Consider the following 22,162-nt stretch of genomic DNA (forward strand, 5'->3'; position numbering starts at 1 on the left):
ATGCTTTGATGATGTTTCCTGCTTGGCAGGGGGTTGGACTGGATAGCCCTTGTGGTCTCTTCCAACTCTATGATTCTATGTAGATATCATGCCCTATACAAGAGATTCCAATTAATTTGAAAAATAACCATAGCACTGAATTCCTGATTCAGAGGCCTTTGATTTGACTATCCTTGGACGCTGGCAAGGCATCAAGGCTTCTCCTCTTCAGATGCTTCATAAGCATTCTAAGAAACCTCCTATCGCTTCTCTTTTGGTAGAGTCTCCTTCCACTTGCAAGACCCGCTGGTTTAACGAAGACAATCCTTCAGGTGATGGGGACCAGGAACTCCTTTTTAACCTCATTCAGAAGCACCTTCAGGAGATATGCACTAAGCCACTCGAGATCGAGGTCCAGACTCTGGATGGGATCCCAGCTTCAATGACTGGGCAACAGTTTGCTGTGTGAGATGCTAAACCTTTCTTGGATGCAATGCAATTTTTAATTGCCTAGCTGCAAAGCTGCAGAAACGTAGGAAGCTTCCTTACCCTGAGTCAAACCAATTGCCCATCTTGCTCAGCATTGTAAAAACTGACTGGCAGCAGCTCTCTAGGATTGCTGGCAGGGGTCTCTTCAAGCTCTCCCTGTAGATGCTGGTGACTGAGCCTGGTACCTTCAGCTTGCAAGGCAGATGCACTACCACTGAGTTACAGCCCTGCCCCTATTTCTATGGTTACAGACTTTGCTCTGTCTCAATACCTCCTAACATTCTGTGCACTGCAGCTGCAACCTGTCTGCTTCTTTCTCTGAGCAGGCATGATGTCATCACCGGGTTTTCCTGCATCAATGCTGAACAAGAGAAAGGGCAACTCTGCTACGACTACCGGGTGCGGTTCACCTGTTCAGCACCCTTTTGCTCCAGTAAGTTTCTAAGCGTGCTCTTCTAATAATTATGGAGTGATAATTTGCTTTAGTTTGCAGGAATGAACGGACTCGCCTTTAGCTTATAGTGTTCCCCATACAGGTAAAGAGAAGAGAAAAATAATGCAGCCACCTTCTTCTGTCAGTCTGGTGCAGCTTGGGGTGGTGTTATAACCCAACATTTCACTTAAAGAGCCACATTTCAAATTAGAAAATGCAAATATCCCCACCACCAAGCAATGGCACACATGAGCAGCATTCTCTAGACAAGCACACCACATTCTGAAAGCAGGTAGCTCAGACAGGTGAACTAAGACACAGATTACATACATGTTGTGCAGTATACAGTCCTAAGGAAGGTAGCATCTGGAGGTGGAGAGCAAAGAACAATTGCCTAAGGAAGAAGCAGAGGGCCATAGCATTTCCTAGGACGGATGACTCCATCGCATTGGTCCTCATCCTTTAGCCTCAAATTGCAATCTTCCTCCATAGGTGAGATCCCACCCACCCTGGGACCAGAGCCTGTTACACCTCCTGCCCCAACACCCACCTTGAAACAAGTTGAAAGCAGTCCAGAAATCCCAGTGAAAGGTACGTATGCCACCCTATAGCTATTCCAAGAGATACTTGAGCTATATTACCAAAGTGTCAAAGATCCTATCCATCTGCTGGAGAAAAAGCCCTTCTCTGGATGCCATTCTTGGGAGAAGAACAAAAATGTGAAAAATTCCATACACTTTGGTAACATGAAGTGGAACTACAGGAACTGAAAGCTACACAAACTTGCTCAAATTCTGGAATTAATTTTAGAAATCCTTCTGCATCATTTGTCTGGAATCCCGGGGGAATGGAAAGCAGGACAAAGTTAGCTGAAGAGCCAATAAAGAAATAGTAGAAATAATCCCATCTCCTAGTAGTGGCAGATGACATACACGTTATACAGTATACAGTCCTAAGGAAGGTAGCATCTGGAGGTGGAGCTCAAAGAACAATTGCCTAAGGAATAAGCAGAGGGCCATATCATTTCCTGGGAGGGGTGACTCCATCGCAGTGGTCCTCATCCTTTACCCTCAAATTGCAATCTTCCTCCATAGGTGAGATCCTAACCACCCCGGGACTAGAGCCTGTTACACCTCCTGCCCCAACTCCTACCTTGAAACAAGTTGAAAGCAGTCCAGAAATCCCAGTGAAAGGTACGTATGCCACCCTATAGCTATTCCAAGAGATACTTGTGCTATATAAACAAAGTGTCAGAAATGCTATCCACGTGCTGGAGAAAAAGCCCTTCTCTGGATGCCATTCTTAGGAGAAGAACCAAAATGTGAAAAAATTTCATACATATTGGTAACATGAAGTGGAACTACAGGAACTGAAAGCTACACAAACTTGCTCAAATTCCGGAATTAATTTTAGGAATCCTTCTACATCATTTGTCTGGAATCCCGGGGGAATGGAAAGCAGGACAAAGTTAGCTAAAGAGCCAATAAAGAAATAGTAGAAATAATCCCATCTCCTAGTAGTGGCAGATTACATACATGTTATACAGTATACAGTCCTAAGGAAGGTAGCATCTGGAGGTGGAGCTCAAAGAACAATTGCCTAAGGAATAAGCAGAGGGCCATAGCATTTCCTGGGAGGGGTGACTCCATCGCAGTGGTCCTCATCCTTTAGCCTCAAATTGGAATCTTCCTCCATAGGTGGTGAAATCCCATCCACACCAGGTCCAGAGCCAGTAACATCACCTGCCCCAACTCCAACCTTGGAAGAAATTAAAGGCAGTCCAAAAATTCCAGTAAAAGGTAGGCATGAAACACTACAGCTATCTTGAGAGATACTGTGGATTCATACAGAAGTGTCAAAGGCCCTATCCGTGTGCTAGAGAGAAAAGTGGTCTCTGGGTGTCTTGGGAGAAGACTTAGACGGTTCAAAATTTCATGCACTTTGGTAACATGAAGTGGAAAGCAAATGTAAAGGGACTGTAAACTAAAGCGAACTGAACATGCCCCCAGGACTAATCTTAGAAATTTTCCTTGTTAATCCCACCAGAATACAAGGGTAATGGCAGGCAGGGCATAGTTAACAAACGATACAATAAAGGGGTGATAGAAATTATCTCATTCCCCAACATCGAGCCCTGTAGCCCAATAGTCTCCAGTCTACAACTGAATCACAGTCAGAAAGCCAGAACACAGGGAGTCGAAAAACCAATTGCTGGTTAAATCCCACATTCTATGCACTATATGTTTGGGTTGTATACTGGATTCGTCCAAATCCCAAACTGAATCAGGTCAATTCTGGGGGTCTGGGGTTGGGTTCAACCAAGTCAAGTCATGACAGTACTGGATAGCCCTATAGTATTCCCCTGGTAGAGCACAGATTGCTCTTAGGATATTCTATACAGTGGTACCTCGAGTTACAAACACTTCAGGTTACGAACTCCGCTAACCTGGAAGAGTTACCTCCAGTTGAGAACTTTGCCCCAGGATGAGAACGGAAATTGTGTGCCGGCGGTGCAGCAGCAGCAGCAAGAGGCCCCATTAGTGAAAGCACGCCTCTAGTTAAGAACAGTTTCAGGTTAAGAACAGACCTCTGGAACAAATTAAGTTCGTAACTAGAGGTACCACTGTATAGAAAACTTACCAGGAGAGAGGAAATTAAGTAGGAAACTTATCGGAGGTGATTTTATTTATTCTAAGTAGGAAAAATCACAGAAGCGTTTTATATTTTTTTAATAACTTGCCCTCAAAGAAATACTGGTCCATTTATCTAAATAAGTGTGGGATTGAACCTTTAACAAAGAGACCTTTTCATTTGGACTTCCTTGAGCACAGTTGGTCAAAGCACACCATAACTGCTTCTGTATAAAACAAAGCCCTCTGCTCCCCACATTCACAATAATAGGTAACCAAAGTGGATAAAATTTGCAAACACAGGAGCCCCTCCAGAGGAGATTAAGCCTGCCAAACTGCAGGTGTATAGGTTTAGTTGCTTTATGTGGGGGAAAGTAAAAGGCATTATTCCCCCCCCCAATAATTTCTTGGGGAAGGGATTCGTCTCTTGCTCTTTTTTACCTCAAAATAATTAAGAGCTGGCTAATCGGCATGTATTCCTGCATATATTTATATATTGCGGCCTCACACCAACCTTTCCATTTGGTGGCTCAGTTCAAACCCCACTCAGACCAGGGTTTAAATTCCTACTTAGCCATGAAGGTTTATCCTACCTCAGAGGGTTGTTGTGTGGATTTTAAAATTTGAGTGAGGGCCATGTGACATGCCACCTTGTGCTCCTTGGGGGATAGGTATGATATAAATGAAATAATGAAATAAATAGCATTCATGCAAGAACATTTTCACTCCAGCTATCAACCTCTCTTCTAGAGCCTGTTACCCTTCTAGCCCCAACTGCTGTCTCTCCAGAAGTGAAAACTGGATCCCAAGTTCAAGAGCAAGGTGTGTGTGTGTGTGTGTGTGTGTGTGTGTGTGTGTGTGTAATATGCCTTCAGTTGTGTTACCTGCTCCAAGTCGGCAGAAGCATGGTTGCTTAAAATCGACTTAATTAAAACGTGTGTGGTTATTCTTTTTATATGATTGTCTCCAAAGTTAGTTCTGCTCAGAGGAGATCTATTGAAAATAATGAACATGACTAAGTTAGGGCCATTAATTCAATAGGTCTACTCTGAGTAAAACTCAGTTGACTACCACGCCAGTATCTTGAAGGGCAGGCATGGGCTGGTTGGCTGAAACACTGGGCGGGAGCAATCCACACTGCGGCATGTTGTTGTAGCTCTGGCTTGTTTCCACTTGAGGGCAAACAGAGAACGCCTTCCCATTGTTATAACTGTTTAATCAGTTACAATTCATATTTCTTTTTCTTCTTCAGCTTGCAAGACCAATTGGTTTGACCGGGATAATCCTTCCGGGACTGGGGACTACGAACTCCTCTCTGATATCATGGATGAAAAGGAAATTGACGCAATCTGTCTTGATCCAATTGCAATTGAGGTCCAGACAGTGGATGGGATCCCAGCTTCCAAGACTGGGCAACAGTTTGCTGTGTAAGATTCCATGGGATGAGTTTGGAGATGATTGGCAGAAGTTGTCTGAGCTGGCTCTTAAGTGAACCTAGTTGGCTGTCCATAAACAATTTTCTTCGGCAGCCAAGACTGCTCCACGGTGTATCTGGCAGATGTTGTGTGCACTGCTTCTTTGTCAGAGAGCTGTGAAGGTCTCCCCAGATATCTCATAAACACAGATTTACCATCTCCAGAGAGAATGTGGCCTTGAATGGGAATGATAAGGGTGTTTGCCTTTATGAGAACTTTGGCAATCTGTGAGTGGGTTGAGTGAAATCATAGAATTGTAGGATTGGAAGTAGCCTCCAACTACCAGTAGTTCAACTCTCTGCAATGTAGGAACCATAGATAAATAATTCCTGGCAAAGGGCCACCCATCCTCCAATGAAGTAGAGTCCACCCCACCCCATTCCAAGAGTCAAGCAGCTCATACCAAATGAAAATTCTTCCTGATCTCTACTCAGAATCTCCTTTCTTGTAAATTGAATCCATTGATTTGGGTCTTACCTTGTTCTCAGACAAAGCTACAATTCCCAGGAACCTTTAGGAAGAAATGATATGGTCATGCTATAACTCTCCAATGAAAATTCAGACACTTCCCCCCCCCCAACTTTACCACTATATTGGAGCTGGCTGGCTGGCTGGCTGGCTGTTAACCTAAGCATTGTGGACCTAATTCTAAGATTTGTTCTGTCCTCTCTGGAATAGGCACATGGGGTGTTTGCAGCTGAGGCTGTCATGGAACTGAAGCTATCATCCCATGTTGGAAGCATCATTCTTGGCCTTCCAGATGTTTTGGGACTACAACTCCCATCATCCCTAGCTAACAGGACCAGTGGTCAGGAATGGTGGGAGTTGTAGTCCCCAAACATCGGGAGGGCCGAGTTTGCCTATGCCTGTTCTACAGGGATGGTATAGCTGGTCAGTTTGGTACCTGCAGCCCTGGAAGGATAGCTTCAGTTGCACGACAGCTTCAGGGTTGGACTTCCCCATTAGCCAAGACAGCTTCCTTCACTCCTGTTTGTGGGGTTGGCTTTCCCTGCCTCCCTGGCCATGTTGGGATGTCAACTCAAGTGATTGTCAGAGCTATATCTCCTTCAGCTGTTCCATGTCTGCTTTGCCTCCTGTGATTCCCAACAGGAATGATGCTGCCCGCGGATTTGCCTGTGTCAACGCCCACCAGGGAAAAGGAGTCATGTGCCTTGATTATCAGGTGCGGTTCACCTGTCCTGATTCCTTCTGTGGTGAGTAACAAAGACCCCGCCTAGTTCAATCATGCAAGAAAGCAGAGCTGATTGAAAAGGCTTTGCATTAGGGATAAGGTGGCAGGGTGTCTTGCTTTGCAGGGAGCAGTCCTCTATTTGAAAAAAAAATTCTAGGTTGGATCAAGACACACCAAAGAAGCAATCCAATTAAATGCGTTGTAAACTTCATACTGGGACACAGCTGACGCTGTGGGTTAAACCACAGAGCCTAGGGCTTGCCGATCAGAAGGTCGGTGGTTCGAATCCCTGTGACGGGGTGAGCTCCCGTTGGTGGGTCCCAGCTCCTGCCAACCTAGCAGTTCGAAAGCACGTCAAAGTGCAAGTAGATAAATAGGTACCGCTACAGTGGGAAGGTAAACGGTGTTTCCGTGTGTTGCTCTGGTTCGCCAGAAGCGGCTTTGTTATGTTGGCCACATGACCTGGAAGCTGTACGCTGGCTCCCTCGGCCAATAATAGTCTAACCCCCTAACAATGCAGAAATCACAACTAAAGACTCTCCGACAGGTGGCCATCCAATTTCGCTTTAAGAACTTTCAATGAAGCAGAGTCCTCCACCTTCCAAGGTGGTCCCTTCCACTGCTGAACAGCTATTACCGTCAGAAAGTTCTTCCTAATGTCACCTAAATTATATAAATGTTTCCAGCAGGAAAAGGCCAGCCTGGGGTGGAATCCACATCTGCTGCAACTGCTGCACCTGTTCCAGCAACACAGGAGACGAACCAGTTCTCCACTCAAGGTAAGGAATGCAGGTGTGCGCACAGGGCCGTCTCAAGCAGGTCGGGTGCCATGGCACAGAGATTCCTCTGGCGCCCCCGCCCTGGTGGGTGGGCGCAGCGCACAGCACGGCTTCCACGCGGCTTCGCACCCCACACCACCGAGACTACCCCTAGAGCTGGGCCTGTGTGCGCAGCTGAAGAACTAGAAAACATGGAAACATTAAGCCATACAGCTCCTCATATACACAAATATTATTACATTATCACACACACACACACATTTATATTCCACGGAGCTGTGGCCTTCATTGGAGGAGGAAATTTTCAGGCAAGGAAATGCTTTGCCTGCACTTCCTGCCCTGCAGAGTTGAGGAAAGGCACATGTGAAACATAGAATCATAGAACTGCAGAGTGGGAAGATACCCAGTGGTCATCTAGTCCAACCCCCCCTGCAATGCAGGAATATTCCAGCTTCAATCCCACCTTTTCTACGGATTGTTCCAATTCAGCAGTAATCGGTGGGTTTCCCCAGGGAAAGCCTCTCGGACCCTGTGCATTGAAATTTAAGAACGGAAAGAAGACATTATGGGACAAAGGGAAGTGCAGATGAGCCCTGAGTGTGGGGGTGTTACTGAAGGGAAAGGCTTCAGCATCAGGGAGGCATCTCTCCTGATCTTCCCGTTTCTTTCCAAGATCTCCCTTCTCAGAAGTAATGGTGCCAATCACTTTCCCAACAGGGCAGGATCAGTCCGGGCTGACGCCTGCAGCTAGCACACCTGTTGACGCTTTGCCTGTGCAGACGACAACAGCTAATACCCCCATCGACACTGTGCCAGTCCAAACGACTCACCTAAGCCCTGCGCCAGGTAAAGAGCAAAATCCAAGTGAAAAGTCTAGCCATGATTCTTACATGTCATCATCATTATTGTTAACTGGACGCAAAGCTATCGTGTCTGGATCCCAGGGGACTGCGACGCTCTTCATGTTGCAACTCTTTAATTTTGCGTGAATTAGGCTGTTTTCTGTTCATTTGCCCACCATGCCGATTTGCAACTATGCTGACATGGTTAGGCCTGTGTTTCTGAGAAGTTCAGTTCATTTGGACCTCTGTACATGCTCTGAAAACATAAATGCCCATGGGTTTACTTTTATTGCAGCCATAAGCAGAGAGGAATATGGGGCTGGAAGGTTTGCAACCATTTCTAATACTCTGCTCTCTTGGGTTTCCTCACCCTTAGTTTGCAAGACAAAATGGTTAAACCGAGACAATCCCAGTGCAACTGGGGACTATGAGCTGATATACTACCTCAAAAAGGACTATCCCAAAGCCATTTGCAAAAAGCCAATTGCTATCGAGGTCCAAACTGTGGATGGAATCCCAGCTTCTGAGACAGGACAGACATTTTCCAGGTGAGAATTCCGCTCTGGCTTGGGTTGGGAAGACGGAGGTGATGGGTATAGGCCACATCCAGTGTTAATTCCAATCTGCTGAATTAATGAGCATGACTAGCATAGGTCCATTAATTTCATCAGCTCCTCTCTAAGTAGAGCTTAGTTGGATAGAACTGTATAATTTTGTTTTATTTTGCATTTAAGACCAGGGTGGAATCTACACACATTTTAAAAATGCTATGAAAATTCTTTTTAAAAAATAATAATAGTCCAGTGTCACATTTGTATATTGCACTTTAAAGGTAAAGGGGCCCCTGACCATTAGGTCAAGTCGTGGACGACTCTGGGGTTGCAGCGGGTATAAATATTATATTATTATTATTATTATTATTATTATTATTATCTCGCTTTATTGGGCGAGGGAGCCAGTGTACAGCTTCCGGGTCATGTGGCCAACATGACTAAGCCACTTCTGGCGAACCAGAGCAGCGCACGGAAACGCTGTTTACCTTCCCACCGGAGTGGTACCTATTTATCTACTTGCACTTTGACGTGCTTTCGAACTGCTAGGTTGGCAGGAGCTGGGACTGAGCAATGGGAGCTCACCCTGTTGTGGGGATTCGAACCGCCGCCCTTCTGATTGGCAAGCCCTAGGCTCTGTGTAACCCACAGCACCACCCGCGTCCCATATGCTGCACTTTACAACACATTTAAAACGTTTTATTTGCAGCTGCACAGCTGAGTCCCAGAAGTGGGATGATGAACCGGATGGCTTAACTCTGAGAGGCACAATGCTCTTTCAGAGTTAGAGAATGGTTGTCCCTCAAATCACCCTCACAGGAATTTGAACAGTGTACACATGCCATCAGTTTCAATGTATGGCTATTTTGGCAATCTACCTTATTTCACCTACAAATGATTTAATAATAATAATAATAATAATAATAATAATAATAATGGAAGGAAATTTGAGAAAGTCACCCTAAACAATTAGGGCAGCAGCAATTAGAAAAAAACAGAATCACAGAATTGTGGAGTTGAAAGGGACAATACAGGAATTGCAACTAAAAAATCACTGACAGATGGCCGTCCAACCTCTGTTTAAAAACTTCCAAGGAGAGTCCACTACCTCCCAAGGGAATCCATTCCACTGTTAAACAGCTCTTACTGTCGGAAAGTTCCTCAGCCCTTGCAAAGGCACAGTAAGTTGACAGGCAGTTCCTGCAACCCCCACTTTGCCATGACTTTTCCTGCCCTGCACCTGCTATCATCATTCTATGGCATCAATTGTGAGACAGGTGGCTATAGCTTATCAAAAACAGTCTTGTGGGCCAAACAGGGAGGGTGGCCAGGTCTAGTTGGGCCTGTTGGCTGAAGGTTCCCAACTTCTGATGTAAGCAGGAAAACAATCTGTGCACAATACAACCCACTGGAGTTCAGCCAGCTTTTGCCACCTATACTGGAAATCAGGAACTGGCCACTCTCTCAAATTTGGCTACTATTTCCCCCTGTACCTGTCCCCCATACTCTGTCTTGTGTCGTTGAGCAGGAATGATGCAGTCAATGGGTTCGCTTGCATCAATGCCCAGCAAGGAAAAAGGGGTGTCTGCCACGACTATAAGGTCCGGTTCATCTGCCCGGACTCTTTCTGTTCAGGTGAGTGTCCATATCATATCCAGTTCTTATATGGAGCGGCCAGTAGAAATGGGTCGAGCAAAGCCTTCCCCACTTCCAAGCTAGCAGTGAACTACCCAATATCACATGACATGTGCCCAGTATTTGCCATGCCAACTCTCTTTCCTGTGACTTGGCTAGATGTTTCTGAAATTCTTGTCATCTGAATTTCTCCCCAGATTTGGGAGTTTTTGAATTCTTAGTCTTATTTCTGCAGGGGGAGCCAATGTATTGAGAATCCACCATTGTTCTGTTTAGTTTTTTATTTCCAAATTGCACGTACACACCGTTTGCTGCTGGAGAAGGGGGGGGCAATGTGATTCAGTTTGCATTTAAAGGCTAATCCACACTTTCTGAAGCAATACGCGAACTGAAACACAGCCATCCTTTGACATTTGCACTTCTCTGAATTGTGCTTTTCGGTTCTCCAGCCGAGTAATGTGTGCAAAAATCCACCCCCAAAGGTAAAATGTGCATAAAAATGGATATGTTGGCAAAAATTATATACAAAAAAATGTATGGGGGGAGTGCTTTGCAAAAACGAGTGAGGAAAAAGTTGGTGTTGGTGAATTTTCATGAGGATTTTTTATGATTATTGCTATCTGATGCTGAAATGGAGAGATCTGAATTTAAGGCTGGGAAAATGAGGAAATGAGAGAAACTGAAATTGGCAGATTCATCTATCTCTGTTTGCTGCATCTTCCCATTCTTTCAGGTTTCTCTTCCAACTAACACTACAGACATACATGGATTAAACATTGCAAAAAAAAAAGGAGTGCAATTGTATGTATGATTGCAAAAGGATTCATATGTGGTGTTTTACCAATGCTTTGTGCCTGTGTGTATGCTGAGAAAAATGGCAAAAAAGCAAAGTTGATCTAATTGTGCATACAGTTGGTGTCATCATCATACTTTGCTTTATCAAGGTGCTAATAAAACACTGCACAAAATTAACCCTGAAGCAATTGTACATACAACCACAGCAGAGTTCCTTTGTTTCAGTGTTTTATCTATGCAAATATGTCAATAAATGACAAGATTCTCTGACCATTATGCTTGTTTAATGAATGACCAATACACGGGGAAGTTGGGCTTTAGAGATATGGGGAGGGAGGAACTGAATCATTCCAGATTTTCATGCTGGATTTCTGTTTCCTCTCCTTAAGGAAATGGCCAAAAAGGTGTGAAGAAGGAATCCCCATGAGCAGTCAGCTGCAGTCTTCAGCTTCCACCCATCTCTGGAAGAGGGTGGTGTCTTCTCATTCATCCTTGCTGCCAGCCTATGGCTTGATACTTAATGCAATAAAGTCTCAAACGCAAACCCCAACCTTGATGGTGGTGTCTAATTCTCTTCACAATTACTGTGCAACTGCTCAAAAGGCATTGAATTCAACAGTTTACAGAAACAACGGTGATGGAAACAATGGAAAGGGTCACAGTTCAATGTCAGAGCATCTGTTCTACATGCAGAACGTCTCAGGTTCAATCAATCCCCGGCATCTCCAGGTAGGGCTGGTAAAGATTCCTACCTGAAGCCTATGAGAACTGCTGCCAGTCTAAGCTAAATGGGCACATGACCTGGCTTGGTACAAGGCAGCTTCCTATTTAAACCAGCCCTTTATTTAGAACCATTAGGTCTAGCATCTTACTTCATATTTGGAAGACGGACCAGAACTCATTGGTAGAAGACATGTTTTGCATGCAGAAGGTCCCAGGGACACCAGAGAGGACCTGTAGCCCAAACCTTATTTGGAGTTGTTAGCAAATATTTTTGAAACAAATGAATATAGCTTGTTAAAAATAAGAAGAATTAATGAAGTATCTGTACTAGTAATTTGCTTTTTTCTGGTGGTAGGCAACACACTTGATGCATTCAGCTTAAAGAAGATTGTGGACTAATACAAGCTTCCCTAACCGAGATCTCTCTGGGTGTTCGCAGACTCTCTAACTCTCATTATCCCTGACCATTGGCCATGCTGGCTGTGGTTGATAGAAGTCCAATGATATTTGGAGCGCTGCAAGCTCCCCATCCCTGATTTAACAGGATCAGGTTGGGGAAGGTTGGACTGACATCAGTTTCACGTGGTACATGACCACGCTTAACATGCCCAGCAATATATGGGAGGTTGAAGGTTCCCCACCCATTCTGCAATGGGACAGAGGTTTTTTGGTGGTTCGGAACACAATGAACACACAAATGGGGTGTAACTAAAGATGCTTTTGCTCAGCCCCAAGAAAACTACAAAGCGCTGCAATTAGTTTACATCCCTCCGATTGCTGTGAATTCTATCAGAAATGGTCATGAGTCCTGAAGGTGGAGCTTGGCTGGTACACAGCACTCTCAGTAGATCGCCTTTAATAGACATTCCACCAGAAGAGGTGTTCTCGGGGCTTCTACACTGTTGTGTATAATGTAGTTTCTGGGAGAACACACCTGTGACCCACCAACCTGAAAGACACCTTGGCAGGCAGCCAAAACAGTCAACTTCAAAGTGTGGGATCATCAGAAGCCTATCTTAGATATTAAGATTCCCACATGGTGACATAAAATCTGTTTTATTTTATGGAAGAACAGGATTAGGAACAGAAGTAACCATTCAAAGCCTTTCTAGTCACGAAAGGAACATTGCTGCGCACCTCAAAACAGCAATGATTTCCTGCAATATCCCAATAGACTGACTTAATGGATCGAGTTGGGAAAGGCTGAACTAATACCGGTATCATTCTCATGTGGGAAATGGTGAACCTCCTGCAATCACTCTGGCTCTGGGTGAAAACAGTCTCTATGGGCCGAGGGAGGAAAGCATTTAGGGTAACAGTAGGAGGTACCTCAGAGCCAGATGGACGGACTGAGAAGGTGGAGGCCGCTAGGCTGGGCTATCAGGAAACTAGTGGTCTGGAAATGCAACAACCAGCTGCTCAGATCGAGAGAAGGCAGAAGCTTTTTCCCCATCAGGGTGTTCGCTCAATGTTTGTGGACTCCCATGCCCAACAAGCCTCCCTTCCAGAATTCCTCTTCCCCAGTTTGCCCACCTTTCACTTACCTGCATGCCCTTTTACTTAAAACCAGAGGTGACCCTTGGCTCTTGCCTTCCTCCTCTTCCTCGGTCTAACATTTGCCTTTGTAGAACTTGGCAGGGAAGAGGCTGGAGAAAAATCTAGAATTGGTTGCCTCTGTCTATCATCGGCTCTGGCGCCACCTGCTGTTGCCTTCCACCCTAGGGGTTCCAATGGGGCACAAACCACCATGGCCCTAGACCCAGTGTCTACTTGGAGCCTGGATTGCCCAACAGCCAATAGGACATACACGCTATCTCTCCCTCTCTGCACCCAATGGACAACATGCACAGTTGATGTCACAATAGCTGCACTTCAGAGAGCCCCTGGCAGGCCTTCATCAACAACAGGCACTCACCCTGAGCAAGAGGCCCCAGAGATAGCATGGGGCCGCAACAGTGACTTGAAGAGCAGGCCCTCTTGAGGAGGTGAGGTGAGAGGGGCATATGCAGGTGGGCAACATCTTCTGCCATTGATGGCGCTGGCCTTTGGGTGAAAACTTCACAAGTTCCTTAACACTGTGGTCACTCTTTCCTGGGGTGGTAAGTGGATGATTATGGTGACACAGCCTTTAGTTCAGAATCAATTATTCAGAGGTTCACACACACTCCTCCCTTCATGCAAGCCATTCATGTTACCACAACTAAATGAAATGTTCCGGCCAAGCAAATAAACTCAAGGAGAGGGGCCAGAGGAATCACAGGAAGCTTTGGCTGGAATCCAGATTGAGAATGAATCCAGAAATCAGTTTCAGTCAATAGTGCCTGCTTGAGTCTAGCACCATGTGCAGCAAGTCTCATTTTTGCTCAACAATCTTGGGGAAATGTTCCCCATATTATAAGCTAATTTCACCCTGAACTCTCTTTAATGCTGGCCATCAAGGATAGAGGAAATTCTTGTTCTGTACACATTTTAGGCAAACTGGCTGAATTTGTCATTCTGAGGCAAGTACATGAGACTAAACACAGCTGTCATTCAAACTGTGCACTTCTCTGACTTGTGATGCAGTTCGGTTAAAAAGAAAATCCACCAAAACCTGTATTTTTTATAAGGAGATGTGTACGGTACCCTCCCCCTTGCGCCAATCCCATATTTTTAGGGGTATTGCATAGGAAAATATATATTCTAGTGGGAAAACATAAACAGCTGTGCATTTTAGGGAGGAAATATGTATTAAAAATTGCAATATATAGAATTTAAACATTATTTTGAAAGATAGATAGACAGACAGATAGATATATTTATATATATATACATATTTTTAAGAAGATCTTCACAGAATGAGATTAAGTGCATTTATTTTTGAAATCATGCAGAAATGCCATGGAATGGAAAGGGACTAATCTATCCATCCCTATTTGTCACTATAGAACAGACTATCTGGGAAGGTGGCAGACTCCCCTTCACTGGAGGTTTTCAAGCAGAGGTTGAATGGCCATCTGTCAGGAATTCTTCCGTTGAGATTCCTGCATTGCAGGAAGTTGGAGTCGATGACCTTGTGGGTCCCTTACAACTCTGCAATTCTAAGATTCTATACAACTGTATAATTCCTTTCTCTCTGTCTCCCTCTCTCTCACGACAGCTTTCCCATCCCCTTCTTCTGTCATCTACTTCCTTGATCCTGCTCATCATGAGTTCCAGTGATAAAAAGGGGCAGCCAGAAAACTTCAAACCAAGACCTCTTGGCTTAAGACAAGGTAACCTCCCCCCCAAGACCTCTTATTCCAAAGAACTGGGGCCATCTTAGCAAATGACCAGCTTCTGTCTCCCTGACCTCCTCCCCTCTCCCTGACTCCAGGTCTAGCAGAGATGTATGAGGAAGAACTGCTCTATGATGCCACCCTCATAGCTGAAGGACAAAGATTTCCTTGCCACAGGTAGGCCTTGATTTTTCTGAGCATCATGAAGGCTGCCAAGTACTCATTGTTTCAATGTGAAGGTTGCACAAAGAGAATCTCAGGTTCATCTGCCTTTAAAAAGAAAAATCAAGTAGGTGAGGTTAGGGGACATTTTTTCAACCTTAAGGTCATACAGTGGTACCTCTACTTACGAATTTAATGCGTTCCGAACGCACATTCGTAAGTCGAAAAAAATTGTAAGTCGAATCCCATAGGAATGCATTGTGAGAAAAAATTCGTAAGTCAAAGCAGCCCTATCTAAAAATTCGTAAGTAGAAAAAATCCTATCTAAACCACATCCAAGATGGCAGACAGAGCTCTGTTCATAAGTAGAAACATTCGTAAGTAGAGTTATGAATAAGTAGAGGTACCACTGTATTCCATTCTCGGCAATGTCAAGGGGTGGGAGTCAGGAGCAGGTCAGGAATAAGTCACACGGTGTCAGGAAGTTAATTCTTCATTCAGAGAAACCAAACAGCTCAAGCCTAGTGAACACAACTCTTCCCAGTAGCTATTGGCTCAAGGACTCAAGTCACTTGCCAGGACTGAAGGTCCCCACTGTCCCACAGCTCTCTAAGTCTCGTCCTCCATTGGTTCCTTCTCAAGCAATCTGAGGTCTTGCATGTCTTTGCTCCACCCTCTTCATACCTCTTCTGGTTCTGGGAGACTAGGGGGAAGAGGGAGAGAGAGCCTGGCTTCATCCCCAGCCTGACTCATCTCTGCCTCTTGGCCCCTTCTCCTCTCCAGCCTCCAATTCTGCCTCTGCTTCTGGACTGCTGTCTTCCACAGTCTTCTCCCGCTCACTTAACCGTTCCCTGTTCATCTCCCAAGACCTCCTCCTCCCAGTCTGCTCCCTCTTCTCCCTCTGACCACCCATCATCATTCCACCACCACTCCCCAGGCTCTGAGCCTTCTTCCCTTGAGGTTCCCCAGTTGCTGCCTCCTACCAGTCCTCTGCATCCAGCCAGTCCATGGCAGGCAACCTTCCAAGGGTTTGAACTTGACCTCCAGCAACTTCTCCAGCAGTTCTCTCTTTCCTTCTCTGCAGAGTGCTGCTAGCAGCTATTAGCCCCTACTTCCGGGACATTTTCATCAATACCTGGAAAGAATCTGGTGGGAAAGAAGTTCTGCTTCAGGAGGTGGCTCCATTCATCATCGAAAACATTCTGAAATATATCTACACAGAGGACATAACACTCACCCCAGAGCTGGCGCCGCACCTCTTTGCTGGAGCCTGCCACTTACAGATCATACCGCTGCAGAACCTCTGCTGTAGGTAAGTCATTGCATCTTTCTTCTCTACTCACACCATGACAGTGCCTGCAGTTCCACAATTTGACAGGTGCAATGTACATCACACCATGAGCATGCAAAGTCCAACTTGGATGGCTTTAAAAGAGATAAATTTGTGGAGGATAAGACTATCCACTAATCCTGGTGGTTATGTTCTACTTCCACTATTAGAAGCAGCATACTTCTGCAGGCCAGCTGCTGGAAACCACAAGAGGCGAAGGGCTCTTCCCCTCAGGCCCTGCTACCTGGTTGCCCACTGTGAAAACAGGATGGTGGCCTAGAGGGACCATTGGTCTGATCCAGCAGGACTCTTCTTATGTTTATAGTGCATAACATCTTATCAGGATTCTTTTAACCCAGGAATGGAGAACCTGTAGTGCTACTGGACCACCAGATCCCATCATTCCCAACAATGGTCAAGGATGATGGGAACTGGAGTCCAACGTCATTTGAAGCAAGGTCCTTCAACCTTGGAGCTTCAGGTGCTGCTGAACTACAACTCCCAACATCCCTGACCATTGACTATGCTGGCTGGGGATGGTGGAAGTTGTAGTTCAAAAAACATTTAGGGACTCGAGGCTGAAGAACAAAGTAAGGTCACAAGTTAGTCACACCTACTTTAGCTAAATTTGGAGTGAGGGATAATGAAGAACTGCTGCAAAGAGACAGCTTCGAAATCTGTTATTGCTGTCTCATGGAATGTTGAATATGGACACAAATGGAGAATCTACAAAATTCTGGTTTTTTAATGGGTATAAGAGTTCTATCCATAGAGAAATCCAAAGGAGTGTCCAACCAGTTTTTGCTGCAATTTAGAGAGTCTTTGTCAAGGCCCTTGGACTACGGATCCAACTGTGGGATTGCTTCATCCGACACAGCTTCCCAATCCTTGTTACATGGCCAAAGGATCTTCAGGACTAATTTAAAATCATGAGACAGTGGGTTGCCATATTAGCATGCATTTTCCCATAAGCAAATTCCTGCTGGATCATTCAGTCCACCCTGTTCTAAGAGTGGCCACCCACATGTCTGCATAGGAAACACACAAGCAAGACGTGAGTTCAAGAGCATTCTTCCCAGTTGTGATTCCCAGCAGCTGGCATTCAGAGGCACATTGGCTCCAACAGGGGAGGTAGAACAACAGAACCATAATGGAGGGTAGCCATTGGTAGCCTTATGAATTTGTCTAATCCTCTTCCAAAGCCTTCCAATTGGGTGGCCATTTGGTGGTCCTGAGGCTAACTACCAGGTTTCACGGTGAGAGCCATGCAGATTCCTCTGCTCCACAGGCCTTCCTATTCCTTCTTCCCCCTTCCAGGTTCCTCATGACAAATCTCTCTGTGCAGAACTGCTTTGAGGTGTATTCTTTGGCAAGGACGCATAAGAGTCCTGCCCTCCTCCAGGCGGTCATACACTTCCTCACCAGAAATTTCAGCCAGATCTACGAGCATGAGAGTTTCCGCCAGCTGGACCTCAGCACGCTCATCACCCTGATATCCTCCAGCAACCTCGAAGTGGCTTCAGAGATCAAGGTCTATCGGGCAGTGCGACTCTGGGTGCAAGGGCAATCCAGCAAGCCTGGCCCTCTCCTAGGAGACCTGATGCGCCATGTCCGCCTCCCGCTCTTTGGTCCGGAGGAACAAGACGAAATACAGAGGGATTTGGAGAAGTGGAAGGACCTCAGGCTCGAGTGGAAGGTGCTGGATGGCGAAGAGAGGTTTCGTCGCATCAAGGGCCTCCGGCAGGGCATGTACAAGCCTCACATCCTGTGCATTGACACCCAGATGTGCGAGTACGAGGAGCTGGAGAGTGAAGAGGCCCACATGAGCTGCTATGACCCGCAGGCTGAGCTGTGGGAGAAGCTTCCCGGCCTGCAGTCCTTGACGCATGCGTGTTGCGCCACAGCTGGTGAGAAGATCTATGTCTCTGGAGGTGTCTGTAAGAACAATTACTCCACCGCTGTGTATGAGTTCAACTCTTTCAGAAGCCAGTGGCTGCAGCTCCCACCCATGACTGTGCCCAGGGCTGCACATGGCTTCCTGTTCCACAACCAGAAGCTCTACGCCATGGGGGGATGGTGTCAGTTCCAAAGCTTCCTCAACTTGGCTGAGGCTTTTGATCTCGTGACAGGGACATGGGATGCGATTGCAAAGCTTCCGTTTGCCCTGAGCCACCCAGCCTCGAGCGTCTTCCAGAACAAGTTATACCTCCTTGGCGGTGCGACGGGCATTTCTGGCCAGTGGCTGTTCCACAAGGGCTTCCTGATCTATGAGACCAGCTCCAACACATGGACTCAGGTGCCTCTGTCCACGGGTTTCTTTGCTGCAGGAGCTGTGGCCGGGGACAGGGGGATCTATGTGATCGGGGGTTTCACTGAGAAGAAAATGCGGGACTGGGTTGAAGGGCTTCTCGTCCCTGAGAACCGCCACAGCTCTCGCAAGTGCTTCTTGGTCAACGAGACTGGCAAAGTGAGTGGCTGCATGGGCATCCCCAAACTGCCGCGTGGGGTTGCCAACGCAGGGGTAGTCTCCTGCGGGAAGCGGATCTACGTGTTGGGTGGGGAAGACTTAAGCCAGCGCTACAAGATGATTTACCACTGGGAGCCTGGAGAACCCCGCTGGCACCGGTGCACAACAGAGATCCCTATCACCCGCGAGGGCATCAGCAGGTTTGGGTGTGTGACCGTTATGAGGCCCAGCCTACATATCCGCCAGCTTTTCCAGGCCACCGCCCTTGTCATCGTGTCTGCAGCCAGCAAATAGCCATCCCCCTGGTGGTCCTGAATGAACTTCCAAGTAAGCAGAAACCGGGCAGACACATGCAAATAAATTATAGCAAAATTATGGATAGTCACCTACTGACTTGCTGCGAGACTTGATCTGCAATGTTGTGAACAGCAGAACTCTTCTTGTTGTTATCAATATAATCAATATTATTTTCTATTAGTCATGTCCATTGCTTTCAGAGTAAGACTTAGCTTTGTTTGTCCTTTTCTGAATTTTCCCCCCAGCTCTCCAATATTCTTTTTGAGGTGAGGTGATCAGAACTGTGCACCATATTCCTATGTGGTTACACCATAGATTCGTGTAGCACTGTTATGACATTGACAGCTGTTAGGATGCTGTCAGTGGCTGGTTGCCCAGGAAAGCATAAAGACAAGGAAACATTTCTTACCATCCTTTTTTATTTCACTATTACAGAGAGAGGCTATAGAATGCAGCCTCTTCAATAATGATGTCCCAAATGAATCTTCAGCCCCTATCTCTCCCAGTTCCTCCTCCTCCTCCTCCTCCTCATCGTCATCACCTCCTCTCCGGTTGCTGCTATGTGCCCTCTGTCTTTGAGCTCTTTGCTCCCCTACTTTTAAGGCTTGCCAGGTTCTGGGAGATGTAAAACAACATCAAACCTGGAGTTACATGAAATACATTCAACAAACACACAAGATGTAACCGTTGGCTGTGCATTCACATGAATAATGCTCTTCTATATTTTTCCATATCAAATATTTCTCTCATTCATAATCAACACATAAAGTTGATGTATTCTGTGACGTCTTTTTTTAAAAAAATTGAAAAATCAGTAACTTGACAGGTGACTTGCATTAGAAGGCAGGTCACAGCTTACCGGTACATACTTTGAAACCACAGGTTGGTACAAAAATGTACATAGGATGAAGGCTCTCCCCCCCCCCCCTGATTTTGAAAGACCACACAATTTTATCCCTTGTTCATATTGTATAGCTTTATTTGCATTGTCAAAGTGATACTTGAAGAAACGCTTAATAATAATAATAATAAACCGAAGTAAACAGAAGTCCCAATAGATCAGTTCATTCATGAAGTCCAAATATTTTGCTAGTTTCTATTCCACGTATGTAGATATGGGAGCTTGCTACAGTTCCACTGATCTACTGGGACTTCTGTTTACTTTGCTGAACTTTATGTGTTGAGAGAAATATTTGATATGGAAAATATAGAAGAGCATTATTCATGCAAATGCACAGCCGGTGGCGTCTTGTAGGTTCTGGAAGATGGCAGGTGCAGAATACTTTCTAATGACAGTGCGTCAGCTGGGTATTGCTCTGGCTCTCTCATTATTTCCCAACTTTCCCCCTCATCTGCCTCTGGGCTGTTATTTACCACAAACCCCTGTTGTAAGTCTATACTGTCTTCCTCTTCCTCTTCCCAGGAAGGGTCAGGATAGGGAGGCAGCCTCCACCATTCCTCCTCCTCCTCTGCCCAGTCCCTGACAAGAGTTTTATTTCCAGTCTTTGTCCTTGTGATCCCTTGCGTAAAATTTACCCCTTTTCCCCCCACAGCTGCTGCAGTTGATATCTGTGTTGACCTATCTGTTACAATCTTGTTCCTGGTTAGTCAGCTCCAATTCAGACCCCCATGAGGGTGTGAGATCAGAACACCCACACATCTCCATCACTTTACACCTGCTTCTTTGAATCACATCTGCCATTTTGCTTGCCCATTCACCCAAACATGGCTACTTCGCTGCTCACCCGAATCCTAGGACATTTAAAAAGCTTGCCTCTTTGTTGTGACTGGAACAAACACATGCACTCAGTCTAAGTGAGGGTAATTAAAATCAACTATTACTACAGTATAAATCCTCTTTTAGATGTTCCCTTGATCTCGTTCTGCAGCTCAAGATCACCTGGGCATTTGGGTCAGGAGAGTGGATCATACAACCTCAGTACTGAATTGTCATTCACAACAATTATGTGAAGGAGTCTACCTTTTGGGGGGATCGCAAGCACTAGAAATGCCCTATTTGATGTAAAGAGAGCCCCCCATTTTCAGTATGCCATCCTTCCCAGAGAGAACCATGTCGTTTCCCTTCCGCCAGGTTTCTGTTATGTCCAGACCAAGCGCTCCTGCTCATCTCTCCTGGAACCCTACCTGATAGCTAGGGTGGGGGTCATTTTTTCAGCCTGAGGGACCCATTCACTTTCAGGCCACGTTCTGGGGGCCACATGCCAGAAGTGGGCAGGGCCACAGGTAAAAGTGGGGTGGAGCAATGGCAGTGAATTATACCTTTGCACAGTAGGCTGGCTTCTATATACACACTCACACAGCCCCCACTATCCTGATAATGAGAACAGCATCACCACGAGTTCTAAGACACATTCCAACTAGGAGAAACATTCAAGGAGGGTATGACGCAGGAATGGTGAGGGCAGTGGCCTGGGAAAAGCTTGTGTGGCTGGAGAGGGGTTGTGGTCTGGAGAGAGTCACAAGCACCAGGCTTAGAGGCCTAGAGGGGTACACTTGGCCCCTTGGTAGGGTTGCCACCCATCCTGTATAATACCAGATATTGTCCCTTACAGTCATACCTCGGTTTAAGTACGCTTCGGTTTGAGTACTTTCAGTTTAAGTACTCTGCGGACCTGGAAGTGTCTACTTCTGGGTTCTGCAGCGCGCGCATGCAAAAAAGCGATCTGCACACTTCGGCATGCGCAGAAGTGCTCTATCGGTGCTTGGCGTGCCACTCGGATTAAGTACTTTTCAGGGTGCAAATGGCACCCCGGAACCAATTAAGTACTTAACCCGAGGTACCACTGTAATAATTTTTTTATCATCTACAATACTGTCTTATTTATTTTATAGTACAGTACATAAATGAATTATTGCATTCATTTTATGGATCAAATCATTGAGCATGCGTGTCTGCATGTGACAAATTCCAGAGTGGCATCCGGGTAGGCTGCAATAGAGTGCAACAGATTGCTTTGAAGCCATTTCAGCGCTGGGGGTCAGGGGCAATTGCCACCCCACCCAGCCCGCCATCCTGTCCTGTATTTTGCCCAAACAAAGGTGGCAACCCTACCTCTGGGTCTGAGATTCCCCGACCCTCTCTTACACCACTAAGATGGAAAATCA

The 22,162-nt window shown here is 45.8% G+C and overlaps 2 protein-coding genes across 7 annotated transcripts in view; both read left to right on the plus strand.

Moving 5' to 3' along the window:
- LOC148685268 (uncharacterized) overlaps window positions 1–11,343 on the plus strand; it is a 30,643-nt gene extending 19,300 nt beyond the window's left edge. For 3 of the 6 annotated variants that reach the window (XM_088671700.1, XM_088671702.1, XM_088671703.1), the window contains 13 exons: window positions 261–444; window positions 795–901; window positions 1,394–1,492; window positions 1,996–2,094; window positions 2,599–2,700; window positions 4,282–4,353; window positions 4,784–4,958; window positions 6,117–6,220; window positions 6,885–6,977; window positions 7,695–7,823; window positions 8,196–8,367; window positions 9,899–10,005; window positions 11,190–11,343. In XM_088671700.1, the coding sequence (XP_088527826.1) occupies window positions 261–444; window positions 795–901; window positions 1,394–1,492; window positions 1,996–2,094; window positions 2,599–2,700; window positions 4,282–4,353; window positions 4,784–4,958; window positions 6,117–6,220; window positions 6,885–6,977; window positions 7,695–7,823; window positions 8,196–8,367; window positions 9,899–10,005; window positions 11,190–11,227 (1,481 nt within the window). In that variant the 3' untranslated portion in view covers window positions 11,228–11,343. The remainder of the gene's footprint in view (window positions 1–260; window positions 445–794; window positions 902–1,393; window positions 1,493–1,995; window positions 2,095–2,598; window positions 2,701–4,281; window positions 4,354–4,783; window positions 4,959–6,116; window positions 6,221–6,884; window positions 6,978–7,694; window positions 7,824–8,195; window positions 8,368–9,898; window positions 10,006–11,189) is intronic. The other 3 variants (XM_088671701.1, XM_088671705.1, XM_088671704.1) reach the window with 3 other exon arrangements.
- A 3,367-nt stretch (window positions 11,344–14,710) lies between these two features.
- Window positions 14,711–19,033, plus strand: LOC148685269 (kelch-like protein 6). Its single transcript, XM_088671706.1, has 4 exons — window positions 14,711–14,777; window positions 14,879–14,957; window positions 16,027–16,254; window positions 17,590–19,033. Exons 1-4 carry the CDS (start codon window positions 14,711–14,713, stop codon window positions 19,031–19,033), a joined length of 1,818 nt encoding a protein of 605 aa, XP_088527832.1.
- The last annotated feature ends 3,129 nt before the right edge of the window (window positions 19,034–22,162 follow it).

The sequence above is a fragment of the Zootoca vivipara genome, chromosome 6, assembly GCF_965207765.1.
Source record: "Zootoca vivipara chromosome 6, rZooViv2.hap1.1, whole genome shotgun sequence".
NCBI classification, from domain to species: domain Eukaryota; kingdom Metazoa; phylum Chordata; class Lepidosauria; order Squamata; family Lacertidae; genus Zootoca; species Zootoca vivipara.

Coding starts and splice junctions, on each gene's coding strand:
- LOC148685269 (XM_088671706.1), top strand. CDS start 14,711: ATGAGTTCCAGTGATAAAAAGGGGCAGCCAGAAAACTTCAAACCAAGA. Junction 14,778..14,878: donor ACCTCTTGGCTTAAGACAAG/GTAACCTCCCCC, acceptor CCCTGACTCCAG/GTCTAGCAGAGATGTATGAG. Junction 16,255..17,589: donor CTGCAGAACCTCTGCTGTAG/GTAAGTCATTGC, acceptor TCCCCCTTCCAG/GTTCCTCATGACAAATCTCT.